The sequence below is a fragment of the Lycium barbarum genome, chromosome 9 (assembly GCF_019175385.1).
Source record: "Lycium barbarum isolate Lr01 chromosome 9, ASM1917538v2, whole genome shotgun sequence".
Classification (NCBI taxonomy): Eukaryota; Viridiplantae; Streptophyta; class Magnoliopsida; order Solanales; family Solanaceae; genus Lycium; species Lycium barbarum.
Genome location: NC_083345.1, coordinates 6,075,619 through 6,090,223, shown reverse-complemented (window position 1 = coordinate 6,090,223; position 14,605 = coordinate 6,075,619). Strand labels below are relative to the sequence as shown.

Here is a 14,605-nt window from a genome sequence, read left to right as displayed (position 1 = left end):
TTTCTAAATATAAAAATATATCATTCTTTTTAAGACAGATTAAAAAAAAAGCGTAACACTATTTTTTGTGTTGAGCCCGTGCTAGTACGGGCTTTCATCATCTAGTTATATTTATATATGGAGGTATTGCTCATCATAGAGTTTCGGAGGAGGGATTCAAGATTTAGATAATATGAGTTCTAGTCCGCAGACTATCACAATTAACAAAATTTAATTTTATTAGTGTAACAATCCAATCCATATTTTAGTTCTAAGACCCCAATTTATATTTTGAGGTCTTGCAGAAATAATGAAATCTTTATCGACAACAATGTGTGCGAAGATGGTGTTCGAGCTAGCACTGCAATCGTCAATGATTCTATAGTAGAGCTAAGCTTTAAGTCAAAATGACTCCTTTTCGTTCCTTGTGATTTTTCCATTGGATATTTTCTAAGGTTTTAATGAGGTAGGCATATTCTGAGAGGGCACACTATGACTGGATGTACACAAATAATTGATGACTACCCGTTAGTATTTCTATATTGGCTGCCTTCTATATTCAGCTTTTAAATATTCCACGAAGCTTTATAGATATTTCCATGTATCCATTTATATAGCTCACCTAAGTAATTTTGTACTTCTTCGGGTGGGATTTGTGCCTCATTAATATGTGTTGTTCCTAAGCTTAATACAGACATTTTTCTGTGAGATCCCTAATCATAAGATTCTCTACTTTTCGGTCAGGACATTTCTTATTCTGTTTTTATAGTTAGTTCATATATTTATAGTAAGTAGTCATTTGGATATGCGATTTAGAATCATAATTTTATATTTTAATTTCCAATTAATGTTTGTTTACAAAATTTACACAAAATTTAAACTTTAACTTCATATAATGATTTTAACTTCCAAATTCCCAAAAAAAAGTATGATTTGGGACTCCAAATTATGATTTCAATTTATTTATGTTTTACATGTAAAACTTGACTCATAAATTTATATTTTATAAAAAGGACCCACCATATTGCATATTTTGTGAAAAAAAGATTCATGCTTGACATGAAGAGATTAGTCGTACCATATGGAATGCTTATATTAAAGAATAACTAATAACTAGTACTATTGTTGATTTTTCTGAAAGTTTGCAATAATATGTACTCACGACCATTTATTGTATAAAAGAAATATGGAGATATGTAATGTAGTGCCTCAGGATATTCTGACACCTTGCTTATAAATTTGCTCATTTGGTAAGATTGTATAAAAATTGAATAAGTTGTGACAATTTTTAAAATTATGAGATTTTTCATGTTTATAAGAAAAAATATAACTTAAGAAATTCAAATTGCATGTCCAAATAAAATTTCAACTTCAAATCAACCTGATTCTTTGTCCGCCTACAATCCAACTTATTATCACAAAAATTAGCGAGTTAAAATATTTAAGGCCTGTTTGGCCAGGAGAATTTTTTACTTTTTTCCCGAATTTTTTTTCACTTTATTTAAAAATCAGTGTTTGGCCATGAAAATTTTAAATACAATTTGGAGTTGTATTTGAAAATTGCCAATTTGTATTTGAAATTTGAAAAACACTAAAAAAATTATTTTCATGTTTATTACATTCAAACAATTAAATATTCTTTACAAAAATTTAAATTAAATACAACTTCATCTTCAGCTCCAACTTCAAAATTTCAAATAAAGTGAATAATTTTTTTGTTTTCATGGTCAAATGCCGCACTAGAAAGAATCCAAAAATAGAGCAATGACAGATGAGGTACAGCCAACTAATAATCTTCGTATAAAACCAACTTCACCTCTTCTTTCTTCTTTGTCCTGTCCCTTCAATCCCTTGCCATTTCCTCCTCGTTTTTTCCTCCCCTCCATTTGCCGTCACCGGCATGGATGTAAAACAACCCCAACCGCCTTCCTCCGTCAAAATTAAAAGAACTACCAGCTCCGACAATACCGGATCCGGGTCAATAATCCTCAATAAATACCACCTTACACGCCTTTTAGGCCGTGGTAGCTTTGCTAAAGTATACCATGCTCGTTGTTTAGACGACAACAAAGAATTTGCCGTTAAAGTTATCAATAAAACCATTACTACCATTGATGCTTCAATGGAACCTCGTATAATCCGAGAAGTCTCCGCTATGAAACGTCTTAATCACCACCCAAACATCCTTAACCTCCACGAAGTCATGGCTACTAAAACCAAAATATACTTCGTTATGGAACTCGCACACGGTGGTGAGCTTTTTACGAAATTAAACCGACGTGGTGGCCGGTTTTCTGAATCAACTGCCCGGTTTTATTTCCATCAGCTTGTCTCTGCCTTACACTTCTGTCATCAAAATGGTGTCGCGCATCGCGATATTAAACCTCAAAACATGCTCCTGGACAAAGATGGTCACCTTAAAATCTCCGATTTTGGTCTCTCTGCTTTGCCTGAGCAGTTACAGAACGGTCTTCTTCATACAGCGTGTGGTACACCGGCTTATAGTGCACCTGAAGTAGTGTATAGAAAAGGGTATAACGGAGCTAAAGCGGATGCTTGGTCATGTGGGGTTATACTCTATGTTTTTCTTGCTGGAAGTTTACCGTTCGATGATTCCAATTTGCCTAATATGTATAAAGCTATACATCGTCGTGAATTTCAGTTTCCTGATTGGGTTTCCAAGCCAGCTCGGAGAATAATAAACAGGCTTCTTGATCCTAACCCTGATACGAGGTATAGTATTGAGGAACTGATGAATACTACGTGGTTTAAGAAATCATCATCGATGAAACAAGAAGAACAAAGTAGGAAGAAGCTTTTTGGTGAAGGGATTTTAGAGAAGGAAAGTAAACACATGGAGAGAATGAATGCTTTTGATATTATTTCAATGTCTTCAGGGTTGGATTTATCGGGTTTATTTGAAGCGGGTTTGAATAAGAAGGAAATGAGATTTACGACTAATGTAGAAGTAATGAAGGTTGAAGAGAAAGTGATGAAGATTGGGAAAGATGAAGGGTATAGAGTGGAAAGAAGGAAGGGTGGTGGGGGAATTGGATTGGTTAAAGGTAGAGTTGTTTTGTTGATGGAGATTTTGGAGTTGCCAAAGGAGTTATGGTTAGTGGAGTTTAAGGTTGTAAATGGAGGACCAGAATTTGAGGATTTTCAATGGAAAGAACTGAAATCTGGGTTGAAAGATATAGTTGTTTCATGGTACAATGATGTATCTTGAAGGGGATAATTTGATACTTCTTCCAGGATGTTTAGTTCAGTAATTAGGCGGCACTCAGCTGTTTAGTTCTTGTTAGTCTTTTTTGATTCTGTAAATGTATATGGGAAGCATTTTCTAAGTTTAGTTACACATATATTTAATCATTTGAATACTACTCCAATTCAGTTTGATTTACAAGTTTTCAGCGATCAGAAGATAGTAAAATTAAAACAAAGCACTACAACTTGTTGAGTTTCCCAGTGTTTTCCCTGTTTCAGATTCTTTCAACTATTAGTTAGACTAAAACATAACAACTGCAAAATAAGGCAAGTTAGCACACTATCAGACACAGTTTTTCCACCGTCGTTAGGTGGAAAGTTTGTGTTATAAAAAATATAATTTTAGAGGGCCCACGGTTTTTATGAGTCATTTGAAAAGGCTACTAATGCAGCTTGTAGCATAGAAATTCTAGTGTGGACTCATCTTTCAATAAAGTAACTTATGCACTTTATGGTCCAAGAAGGAAAATGTAACACCTAAGTACAATGTCTTTTAATCACAAAAATTCCGAAATGTCAAAATTACCCCTCATCAACAAGCGGACCTGACGACCCTCAATACTCAGCAGCTTCGGGGCTCTTCCACATATTAGGAATAAAGTAATTTTTGTTTTTCAACTAAAAAAGATTCAACCAAAATAAACAAGTTGCCGTCCAGCTCATTGCACAACAAGTATGTACTTGCAGCTGTTTCAACAGGCTAGTTGTTGGATATCATCATGCTTTGACGAAAAAAATGGCTATCATAACTTGACCAATGGCAAAGTTAGATTCAAAATTAAACTTTAGTGCGATCAAAATTCTAGTTACTCTGAAAACATTTTATACTAACTCTTCCTGTTTCAATATACTTCGCTTTCTAGTTTATTTAAAAAAAATAGCACTTCTAAATTTGAAAATAATTAAACTTCATACTTTACATTTGAGATAATTATTGGGGATCCTCGTGAATTTGACACCTTTATCAGGTGCACACTCAAACTATTATTGGTCCTAAATATCCCCTAATAAAGTCATGTCTTCCATAATACCAACGTTAGGAGGTATTTAGTACCAACGATAGTTTGAGTGTGTACCTAATAGGTATCAAGTTCAAGATAGAATATATGTATATTTAAAGTGATAGTAAGGCGTTTTCTATCATCATTATTTAACATTTCACAAAGTGATGTATCTTCTTTTGTTTTATTTTTTTTGTTAATACTCCATTCGGTCCATTTCACTTGTCATGATTTTTTTTGGCATGCCTCTTAAGAAACATTAATTAAAAAAGTAATTTGACTATATTATTCTTATTTAGTTTTTTATCTCAAATTAATACTACTCCCTTTTACACCACATTAATCTATCTCCACAATTATTGAGTAAGCGTAAAGTTATAATTATTTTGGACCATTTATTATTAGTAGGGGCGACAAGTAAAATGGACCGGAGGGAGTATTGTTTTTGGAAGGAAGTGTGCACGTGAATAGAATAAAGGGTAAGGAAGAAGAAGGGAAAGATCATACTTCGATTGAATAATTCCATCTTTTTTAGGAAGTAGGAATGATATATCAAGCAAGCATACTTAAAAATCTCAAGAATTAATTAGCCAGTACGTAAAGCCACCTTCCAAAGCCAATGTATTGACTCATCATGTTGAATACGTTAATTAAAAGGTGGGCTACATGTTTTCTCTTCTACTTTTTGTAGCTGGATATTAATAATTTGCATATGTTGAGGAACTCAACTACTCAAGAGGTGTTTTGGCTTTCTTTTTGTTTGGTCAATTGACGTTTCTATGAAACTTCCCAGGACCTTAGCGCGTTGAATATGCTTAGATAGTTTACAATTGGGCATAAAATCAGAGTGTAGAAAAAATATATAGCTATAAGTAATTGTGTTTGGTATGTTTTTCTGAAAATTCAGTGGTTTCATTTTTTTTTAATTTTTTTTTAGTGTTTAGTAAGTATATCAAAATATTATCGAAGAGTCAGCGTGGAGGGCAGGCGCGAGAGCGAGAAAAGTGTAAGAAGTAACATGTATTCAGGGGTGGCTCCAATGTAAGGCCACTAAGGCATACGCCTCAGGCCCTATAATTATGGGGGGCCCACTTTTGTTATTAATTTTTTTAATTATGTGTTTCTCTTTTTTATTTAAGTATTTTTAAAGAAAACATCCAAGTTTTTTGTATAGCAAAAAGGAACGACAACATTTCCTTTACTTTAAGATGACTGATAGTTACACATGGGGCCCCAATTTTTTCTTTTACTAGTATGTTTTTGTGTTAGTTTTTCTTCATCCTAGTCCTAGGTAATTTCAAAGAAAAAGTCAAAATTTGTTGGCATAAAAAAAGATATTATAATAAAATTGTTAATAACATCTAAAAAAGATAGAAAAATAAATTTCAAACAATCATATATATAGTTGATTTAAGCTGACGGCCCCGCATTAGAGCTTGGCCTTAGGCCACAAATATTGTTGAGACGACCATGGAGGTATCATGTGAAATTAATTGGGATGCGTACAAGCTGAACGCTACGATATCAGAAAATATTGATGGGTTCAAATAGATTGAGGTAACAAAAGGCCCGAGATGACACAACTTATTCAAAAGTTTGCTTAATTAAAATGGGGAAAAAAGAATAGGTTCAAATCCAACTCGTCAAATCCAAACTTGTTGAGTTATTAGACAAATTATATATACTTACTCCCTTAAAGTTTGCAACACCCTTCATAAATCATAAAATTCTTGATCAGTTCTCATTTGTCTTCGTAGGGGGATTAGAGTTATAACCAGCAAAATAAAAAATTAATGAAATTGTCTCTGAAGTAGAGTCTCAAAGGGAGCATATGTTTCATCGCTATCGTATTAATATTGTGTGGTTGGAATTTCACAAGTATAATCCTAGGAAGTATGTCCTTTTTTTGGGCTAACATACATTTAATTTATTAGTATTTATTAGATGTGTTTGGTCCTCAAGTTTATAAGCGGTTGTACATTGCACATATAATTGATCAGAGAGGCAACTCCAATTATTCCATCAAGCTCAATTGTAGACAGCACTAGTTGAAATTTGATGAAAACAATAAAATGTGTCTGAAAGTGAAGTGAAAGACTATTCATTCTTGTACATAGAAATTAGAATACAAGTTTCTTGTACTATTATATGGAAAAATGGTTGGTTCCATGGAGCCAACACTAAGGGTGTGTTTGGTGAGGAGGAAAATACTTTTCAATTTTTTTTTAATTTTTTTGTCAAGTTTAGAAAAATAAATCTCTTTAAAGTGAGAAAAATAAAATCTCTTAAAAGTGAGAAAAATAACTTCGATAATAAAAATAAGGAAAACAAGTTCCAAAAAAGATATTTCACACTAAGGCTGTGTTCGGTATGGAGGAAAATGTTCTCCACAGAAAATGTTTTCCTCCATATCGAACAGGCGAACACACCCTAAGTAATGTCTTCTTCCAACCCTCGGATACAATTCTTACTCCCACCCCATCTCCATAGCCAGGGGCAATTTTAGGTGCTAAATTTGGAGCACGTGAACACATGGTCTCTCCCTAAAACTAGGGAGCCATTTCGACATGAGATGAAATCATGTTTGGACATGTAATTTGGATTTCTTAAGTTGTATTTTTTTCTTATAGACATAAAACCCTACAAGTTGTGGAAACCATCAAAGCTTTCCCAATTCTTATATAATCTTACCAAATGAGCAAGTCATAGTTCATAACAAAATTAATACGCTGCTAGAAGGCCTTTCTAAAAAAATACAATATCAATTGATCAAATTTTAGTTCAATAAAAAGGAAAATTTAACATGAATAATAATGTAACTACTCTTTAATAGTTGGTGGAAGTAATTGTTAAAAATATCCTACCAATGTAACACCCCGTACCTTTAACTTAAACTTTGATCATGATCCTAGACTTAGAAAATCAGATAAAGAATGTGGGAGTTAGAATTTCTCTGTTCAGTTGTAAGATGGTGGTTTACGCCCATGAACAGTGGTCATATTTCAATTTACGCCCATGAACAGTGCCCGTAAACTGAAACCAAGAATTTCTGAACATTCTGGAATTTGACATTTTGAGGTCATATGGTTAAATACGGACCGTATTTTACTTTACGGCCCGTATTTCAAAATTTATTCGGAATTGGGGAAAACTTCCTTGATGAAAGTTGTAGAGCATTGAAATACCTTTCCAACGGTATATTACGGGGGTCAAACGGACATCTGTGCAAAGCGTTATGACCATTTTACTGAAGAGACGAAGTGCAGTCCGTATTGCAAAATACGGCCCGTATTGCAGTTTACGACCCGTAAACTGAAAATACGACCAGCACTATTCAGGTCGTAAATTGCAATTTCACAGGACAGTATATATTCATCCATACCAGTTCAACTCATTATTTTTCATTCCTTCAAACCCTAGAACGACCTCCTACTCTCCTTCAACATCAAGAACACCAAGGTAAGTCCATTCTAATTATTCCAACTCAATTCTAATACCCATCCTTATAATCTAAACAAGAAATCAATCTTCCTGATCTAGGTTTTTCAAGAAAACCCATTTCAAGGTTCAAGAATCAAGATTTAGGAAATCTTCTCCAAAATTCAAGTATTTAATTCAAGTTTTGGAGCAATTAAGGGTTTGCAACATATTTCCTTCCAAAGTGATTCAAGCTAGGGTTTGGGTGTTCTTCAATAGAAAAGTGAATTGTTAAATCTTATTTAACAAATTAAGGTATGTCTCCCTTTTAAAATCACTTTTTGAAACTATTGTTGGAAGTATAAATTTTATTCAAGATTCCTTAATGAATGAAAGGAAAAGCAATCTTTTTATGTTTCTTGAATTATAATTCATGTCTAAATGATGGTTAATGTGTGTGAGGAGACAAACCCACATTAAACCTAGATTGTAACAAACCCTATATATGTATAAGATATTATGAATGTTTTTTTTTCTCTATGAGAGATGCTTAATAATGATGGTTAAGGTTGGTGATGACATTCTCATTGATGAATTGGGACATGGAAATCTTTCACAAAGAAGTTAAACGTTTCAAAACTTTGATTGGAATGACTTATTCTTTCGATATGGCATAATGAACTTTAATGTTATTGATGGTGTGACTACTTTGAGACAAATTGTGAATCGGCTTCTATGGCATGGACTTTGTTATTGTGTTTGCCTTGCTATTCGGGAGGAAGAGTAGCCACTATGGATCCTAGTGTATTAATTGCCTGGCCATTCGGGAGGAAGAGTGGCCACTTCCGGGTTTGCTACCTGGGGTGTATTAATGGCCTTGCTATTCGGGAGGAAGAGTAGCCATCGTGAATCCATATTTCGGTGTATTGCGCAGTGTTTAGGGAACCTCTACGGTTATCCCTTCGATGTGATTGGTTCTTGGGCCTGTATTGGCATGTGAGATATTCTTATTCTCTTATGAAATTGGTGATGATTATCTTAATTGATTAAAAAGGCATATTTGAGATTGTATCTTGACAAGGGGCTTTATAAATGGGTTTTGATGTTTATTATTGAGATACATAAACTGGATAACTGTTCTTATATCGCTCTCACCTGACTGGCAAGACTAATTTCTTTATGCATTACGTATTTTATTTTCATAGTACTTGTTGTCCCTGAGGCACTCACTGAGTACGAAGTACTCAGGCATACCATTGTTGTTTTTTATGGTATGTTAGGTAACGGAGAAGAGCAGGCTCGTGATACTCTCGACGCTTAGGAGGACTTGCTGCTGTTGTTGATTTGGTGAGCCCACATCCTTGTTGGTGGGACACTTCCTGTTTCACTTATTATTCTAGATTTCCGGGCTGCGTCCCGATGAGTCAAACTATTACCTCTTTATCCTAGAAGCTCCATAGTATAAATTCTTGTGGGTAGTTGTGGAGTTTTGTTAACTCTTAGGCGTTGTCACGTTTTGATTAACTTTTATGATAATAAAGACTTCCGCTGAATTAGTTCATGTATTCATGATTTGTTACATTAAATTTATAAATTGCTGGAGGCGAATGTTGAACCTGGCGGGTTCAAGTATTATTATTATTATTGTGTTGTTTAGGTTCTTCCGATGTTGTTCATGACGTCGGATGCCGGTCACGTCTAGGGTGGGTTTTGGGGCGTGACAAGTTTGGTATCAGAGCCTAGGTTTAAATACGTCCTAGGATTATCGCTGGTGTCTGTGGAGCTGTGTCTAGTGGAGTTTTCCTTGTGCAGCCTGATCACCTGCATGATTGAGAAACTCCCAGGACATTTATAGTTGTTTCCTATTCTTCTAGATTCTAGATTGTGCTGTAGAGCTTAAAGTCCTTTTTAGGATCGTTCTAATTCGCTCGTTAATTTGTGCCTTGCAGAAATGACGTTGACGCGATGCAAAAATGGTAAACGAGGACGTCCTGCGAAAGTTAAGCGAAATCTGGGGGGCGCGAATGCTGGTAATGGTAATGATGCTAGAAATCAAGCACCACCTCCAGCACCACCTGCTTCTGCTGTCCCTGTTGCGGGTGTACCCGATATTGGTACTATGCAAACGGCTATTCAAATGTTGACTGTATTGGTTGCTGCTCAGCAACAGCGTGGAGGTGTGGGACCTCATGGTGGAGGCAGATTTAAGCAGTTCCTTGACTTAAAGCCACCAGAGTTCTTTGGGTCACGAGAGTTGGACGACCCCCAACACTTCTTAGATGAGACCTTTAAGGCATTGAGGGCAATGGATGCCCAGGATTCAGAAGCTGTGAGGCTTGCTTCGTATCAGTTGAAGGATGTTGCTCACGTATGGTTTGAGATATGGGAATATGAGAGAGGTGACACTGCTTTAGCTCCGACGTGGGCTGAATTTGAGGAGGCATTCATGGAAAGGTTCTTGTCTGATGAGGAAAGAATTGCTATGGCTACGAAATTTGAAAAGATGGAGCAGGGTAACAAGTCAGTTCGCGAGTATAGTTTGGAGTTCACACGTCTGTCAAAGTATGCTTTATACATGCTTCCGACTGAAAAGCATAAGTTGACTCGTTTTGTGAAAGGCTTGGTACCACGTATCAAGTCTGCATGTGCTGCTATTGCTATGTCTCCTACTTGCACTTTCTCATCTCTGGTTGGGTTTGCTGAACAACAAGAAAGTTGGAAAAATGAAGAGAGGGTGGAGCGAGATCAGCACAAGAAGGCCCAATCAGCGGGTGGTTTTAGTGGTAATAATTATAAGGGAGGGCAGAGTAAAGGGTATTATGCACCTGCTCATTCTGGCACTTATTCCCATGCTAGTGTGCCTTCTGGTAGACAAGGCCAGAAAAATAATAACAATACTGGTAGGTTGTTGCAGGGAAGTAGTCGTCCGCCAGTGTGGGAGAGTCGTATCTGTCATCATTGTGGTATTCCGGGGCACATTAAGAGGGACTGCAGAAAATGGCTACGTGAGATGGCTGTTATGAATAATCAAAAGAATGATTCGCCTGTTTCTGCATCTGCTAAAAATCCGTCTGCTGGTAATGCTACCAATAATTATCAGAATGCTCGTAATAATGGCAAGGGAAAGGAAGTTGCTAATACTTCTGGTGGAGGGACAGCTCGACTTTATGGGCTGACTCGTAGGGAGGCAGCTGAGTCTTTTGACGCAGTGGTTACAGGTATTCTTACCATCTGTACTCATGATGCTTACTCATTGATTGATCTGGGTTCAAATTTATCCTATGTGACTCCTTATTTTGCTCTTGATATGGGTATGAAACCCGAATCTTTGTTGGAACCCTTTGCTGTTGATACGCCTACGGGTGTTCCTGTTATTGTTTCTAGAGTGTATAGAAATTGTGTTGTTGTGATTAAAGGCCGTGAGTCCGTGGCCGATTTGTATGAACTTGAGATGGTGGATTTTGATGTAATTATGGGGATGGACTGGTTGTCTGCGTGTTATGCTAATGTGGATTGTCGCCATAAGTTAATTCGTTTCGCTTTTCCCGATGAGCCCGTTATTGTGTGGGAGGGTGAAATTGCCAAGCCAAAAGGTAGATTTATTTCCTATCTTAAGGCTCATAAGATGATTACTAAGGGGTGTATTTACCATTTGATTGTTGTTAATGATACAAAAGCCGTAGTACCCGAATTCGCATCTGTTCCCATAGTGAGTGATTATCCCAAAGTATTTCCTGAAGACCTTCCTGGTATTCCTCCTGATAGAGTTATTGATTTTGGAATTGATGTTATTCCCGACATTCAACCTATTTCTATTCCACCTTATCGTATGGCTCCAACGGAGCTAAGGGAATTAAAGGATCAATTGAAGGACTTGTTGGATAAGGGTTTTATCCGACCAAGTTCGTCACCTTGGGGTGATCCAGTCTTGTTTGTTAGGAAGAAGGATGGTTCCCTGAGAATGTGTGTTGACTATCGTCAGCTTAATAAAGTGACCATTAAGAATAAGTATCCTTTTCCTAGGATAGATGATTTGTTTGACCAACTTCAGGGTGCTAAATTCTTTTCGAAGATTGACCTGAGGTCTGCATATCATCAATTGAAGATAAAGGAGGAGGATACCCCGAAAACTGCTTTCCGTACTCGTTATGGGCACTTTGAGTTTCTAGTCATGTCCTTTGGGTTGACTAATGCGCCTACCGCATTCATGGATTTAATGAACCGTGTGTTTAAGCCGTATCTATACCGCTTCATTATTGTGTTTATTGATGACATTTTGGTGTACTCTAAGAATCGTGAGGATCATGCTAATCATTTGAGGATAACTTTGACAACACTTGAGGAGAACGAGTTGTATGCAAAATTCTCTAAGTGTGAATTCTGGCTTGATTCTGTGGCTTTCTTGGGCCATGTGGTGATCGGGGACGGCATTAAAGTAGACCCTCAGAAAATTGCAGCAGTGAAGGATTGGCCTAGATCCACTAGTGCGACTGAAATTCGTAGTTTCTTGGGTTTGGCAGGTTATTACCGAAAGTTTGTGGAAGGTTTTTCGTCAATAGCCTCTCCACTAACTAAATTGACACAGAAGACTGCTAAGTTTCAGTGGTCTGAATCTTGTGAAAGGAGTTTCCAAGAGCTTAAGGCAAGGTTGACTTCGGCTCCTATTTTGACGTTACCTTCGGGGTCTGGTGGATATGTGGTGTACTGTGATGCTTCTAGAATTGGTTTGGGTTGTGTGTTGATGCAGAACGGTAAAGTGATTGCTTATGCTTCGCGTCAGTTGAAGAAGCATGAGAAGAACTATCCGACTCATGACTTGGAGTTGACTGCTGTGGTATTTGCTTTGAAAATTTGGCGTCATTACTTGTATGGTGAGCATTGTGATGTTTTTACTGATCACAAGAGTCTACAATATATCTTCAAGCAGCGAGAGTTGAACCTCAGGCAGAGGAGGTGGTTGGAGTTGTTAAAAGACTACGACTTGAATATTCTGTATCGTCCTGGCAAGGCTAATGTGGTTGCTGATGCTTTGAGTAGAAATCCATGGGCACGTTGGCTTATTTGCGTGCTCATGACATGCCCATGGGGAAAGAGATTCGAAGACTCGCCAGCCTTGGGGTTAGGCTTGATGAAAATGAAGATGGAGAATTAGTGGGAATCACTCCATCACGGTCTGATATTGTAGAAAGGATTAAATTCAAGCAATATGATGATGAACTTTTGGCAAAGTTGAGAGATGGAGTGGAAAGGGGTGAGTACACTTCATTTACTATTGGGACTGGCGATAGTGTTCTGCGATTGCAAGGACGATTGTGTGTTCCCGATGTTGATGGTCTTCGACAAGAACTAATGATGGAAGCTCATAGTTGCAAGTATTCGGTTCATCCGGGATCAACCAAGATGTACAAAGATTTGAAACAACACTATTGGTGGAAGAGCATGAAGGTTGATATTTCTAACTTTGTGGCTAAGTGTTTGAACTATCAACAGGTGAAAGCTGAACATCAAAGGCCTGGTGGCTTGGCTCAGAACATTGAGATTCCTCAATGGAAATGGGAGATGATAAATATGGACTTTGTTGCAGGTTTACCTCGCACAAGGGCCAAGTATGATTCAATTTGGGTAATCGTAGATAAACTCACGAAGTCTGCCCATTTTCTTCCTGTAAAGACGTCATATGCCGCGGTAGAGTACGCCAAGTTATATTTGAATGAGATTGTTAGGATGCATGGTGTTCCGACATCTATCATATCTGACAGAGGTACGCAATTTACTGCTCATTTCTGGCAGACGTTTCAAGAAAGTTTGGGGACTAGAGTGAAACTGAGCACTGCCTTTCATCCTCAAACTGACGGGCAAGCAGAGAGAACTATTCAAACTTTGGAGGATATGTTACGTGCTTGTGCAACTGATTTTGGAGGAAGTTGGGATGAACACCTACCTTTGGTGGAATTCGCTTACAATAATAGTTATCAAGCTAGTATTCAGATGGCTCCTTATGAGGCTCTTTACGGGAGGCGTTGCCGGTCTCCAATTGGTTGGTTCGAACCAACGGAAGTAGAGTTGTTGGGTCCTGATTCAATGCATGAGGCGATCGAAAAGGTAAATCTTATTGTGCAACTACTAAAGACCGCTCAGAGTTGACAAAAGTCTTATACGGACATGAGGCGTAGGGAGTTGGAATTTGCTGTTGGTAACAAGGTTTTCTTGAAAGTGTCACCTATGAAGGGGGTAATGCGTTTTGGCAGAAAGGGCAAGCTTAGTCCTCGCTACATTGGCCCTTATGAGATTACTAGAAGAGTTGGGAAGGTAGCTTATGAGTTGAGATTACCGGCTGAGATGTCCATGGTTCATCCGGTGTTTCACATTTCGATGTTGAGGTTGTATAAACCTGACCCCTCTCATGTGTTGAGCTATGAAGAGGTAGAGATTGACGAATCCTTGTCTTATGAAGAAGAACCAGTTCAGATTTTGGATCGCCAAGTTAGAAGTGTCACGACCCAGCCCCGTAGGCCGCGACTGGCGCCCTAGTTGGGCAACCAAACGTACCTATCCATATCGAATCACATACAAATAGCATATATGGCTATAACTGCTATATGTCGTCTCAAACTGTATCCAACTGTATCTGACACAAACATAAGCATATACATATATCGAAAAGCCGGTAAGGCTATCAAATATGTCCAAAAAGCCGACAAGGCTGTCAAATATGTCAAAAGCCGACAAGGCTGTCAAATGGCACAACGGCCCAAAACACAGATACAAATGCACGCCGACAAGGCTGCCATAACGAATAGAATCATACAAACACATCGGAACAGAAGTAGGCACACACACCCACAAATACGTCTACAGACCTCTAAACAAACCAACCGAATCATATGGCGGGACAGGGCCACGCCGTACCCCTGAACAAATACATACACAACGAACGAAAC

The 14,605-nt window shown here is 37.5% G+C and overlaps 1 protein-coding gene across 1 annotated transcript; it reads left to right on the top strand.

The window, feature by feature from the left end:
- The first annotated feature begins 1,794 nt into the window (after positions 1-1,794).
- Positions 1,795-3,362, top strand: LOC132610214 (CBL-interacting serine/threonine-protein kinase 7-like). Its single transcript, XM_060324499.1, has one exon. It carries the CDS (start codon positions 1,880-1,882, stop codon positions 3,206-3,208), a length of 1,329 nt encoding a protein of 442 aa, XP_060180482.1. The 5' UTR covers positions 1,795-1,879; the 3' UTR covers positions 3,209-3,362.
- Positions 3,363-14,605: the final 11,243 nt, after the last annotated feature.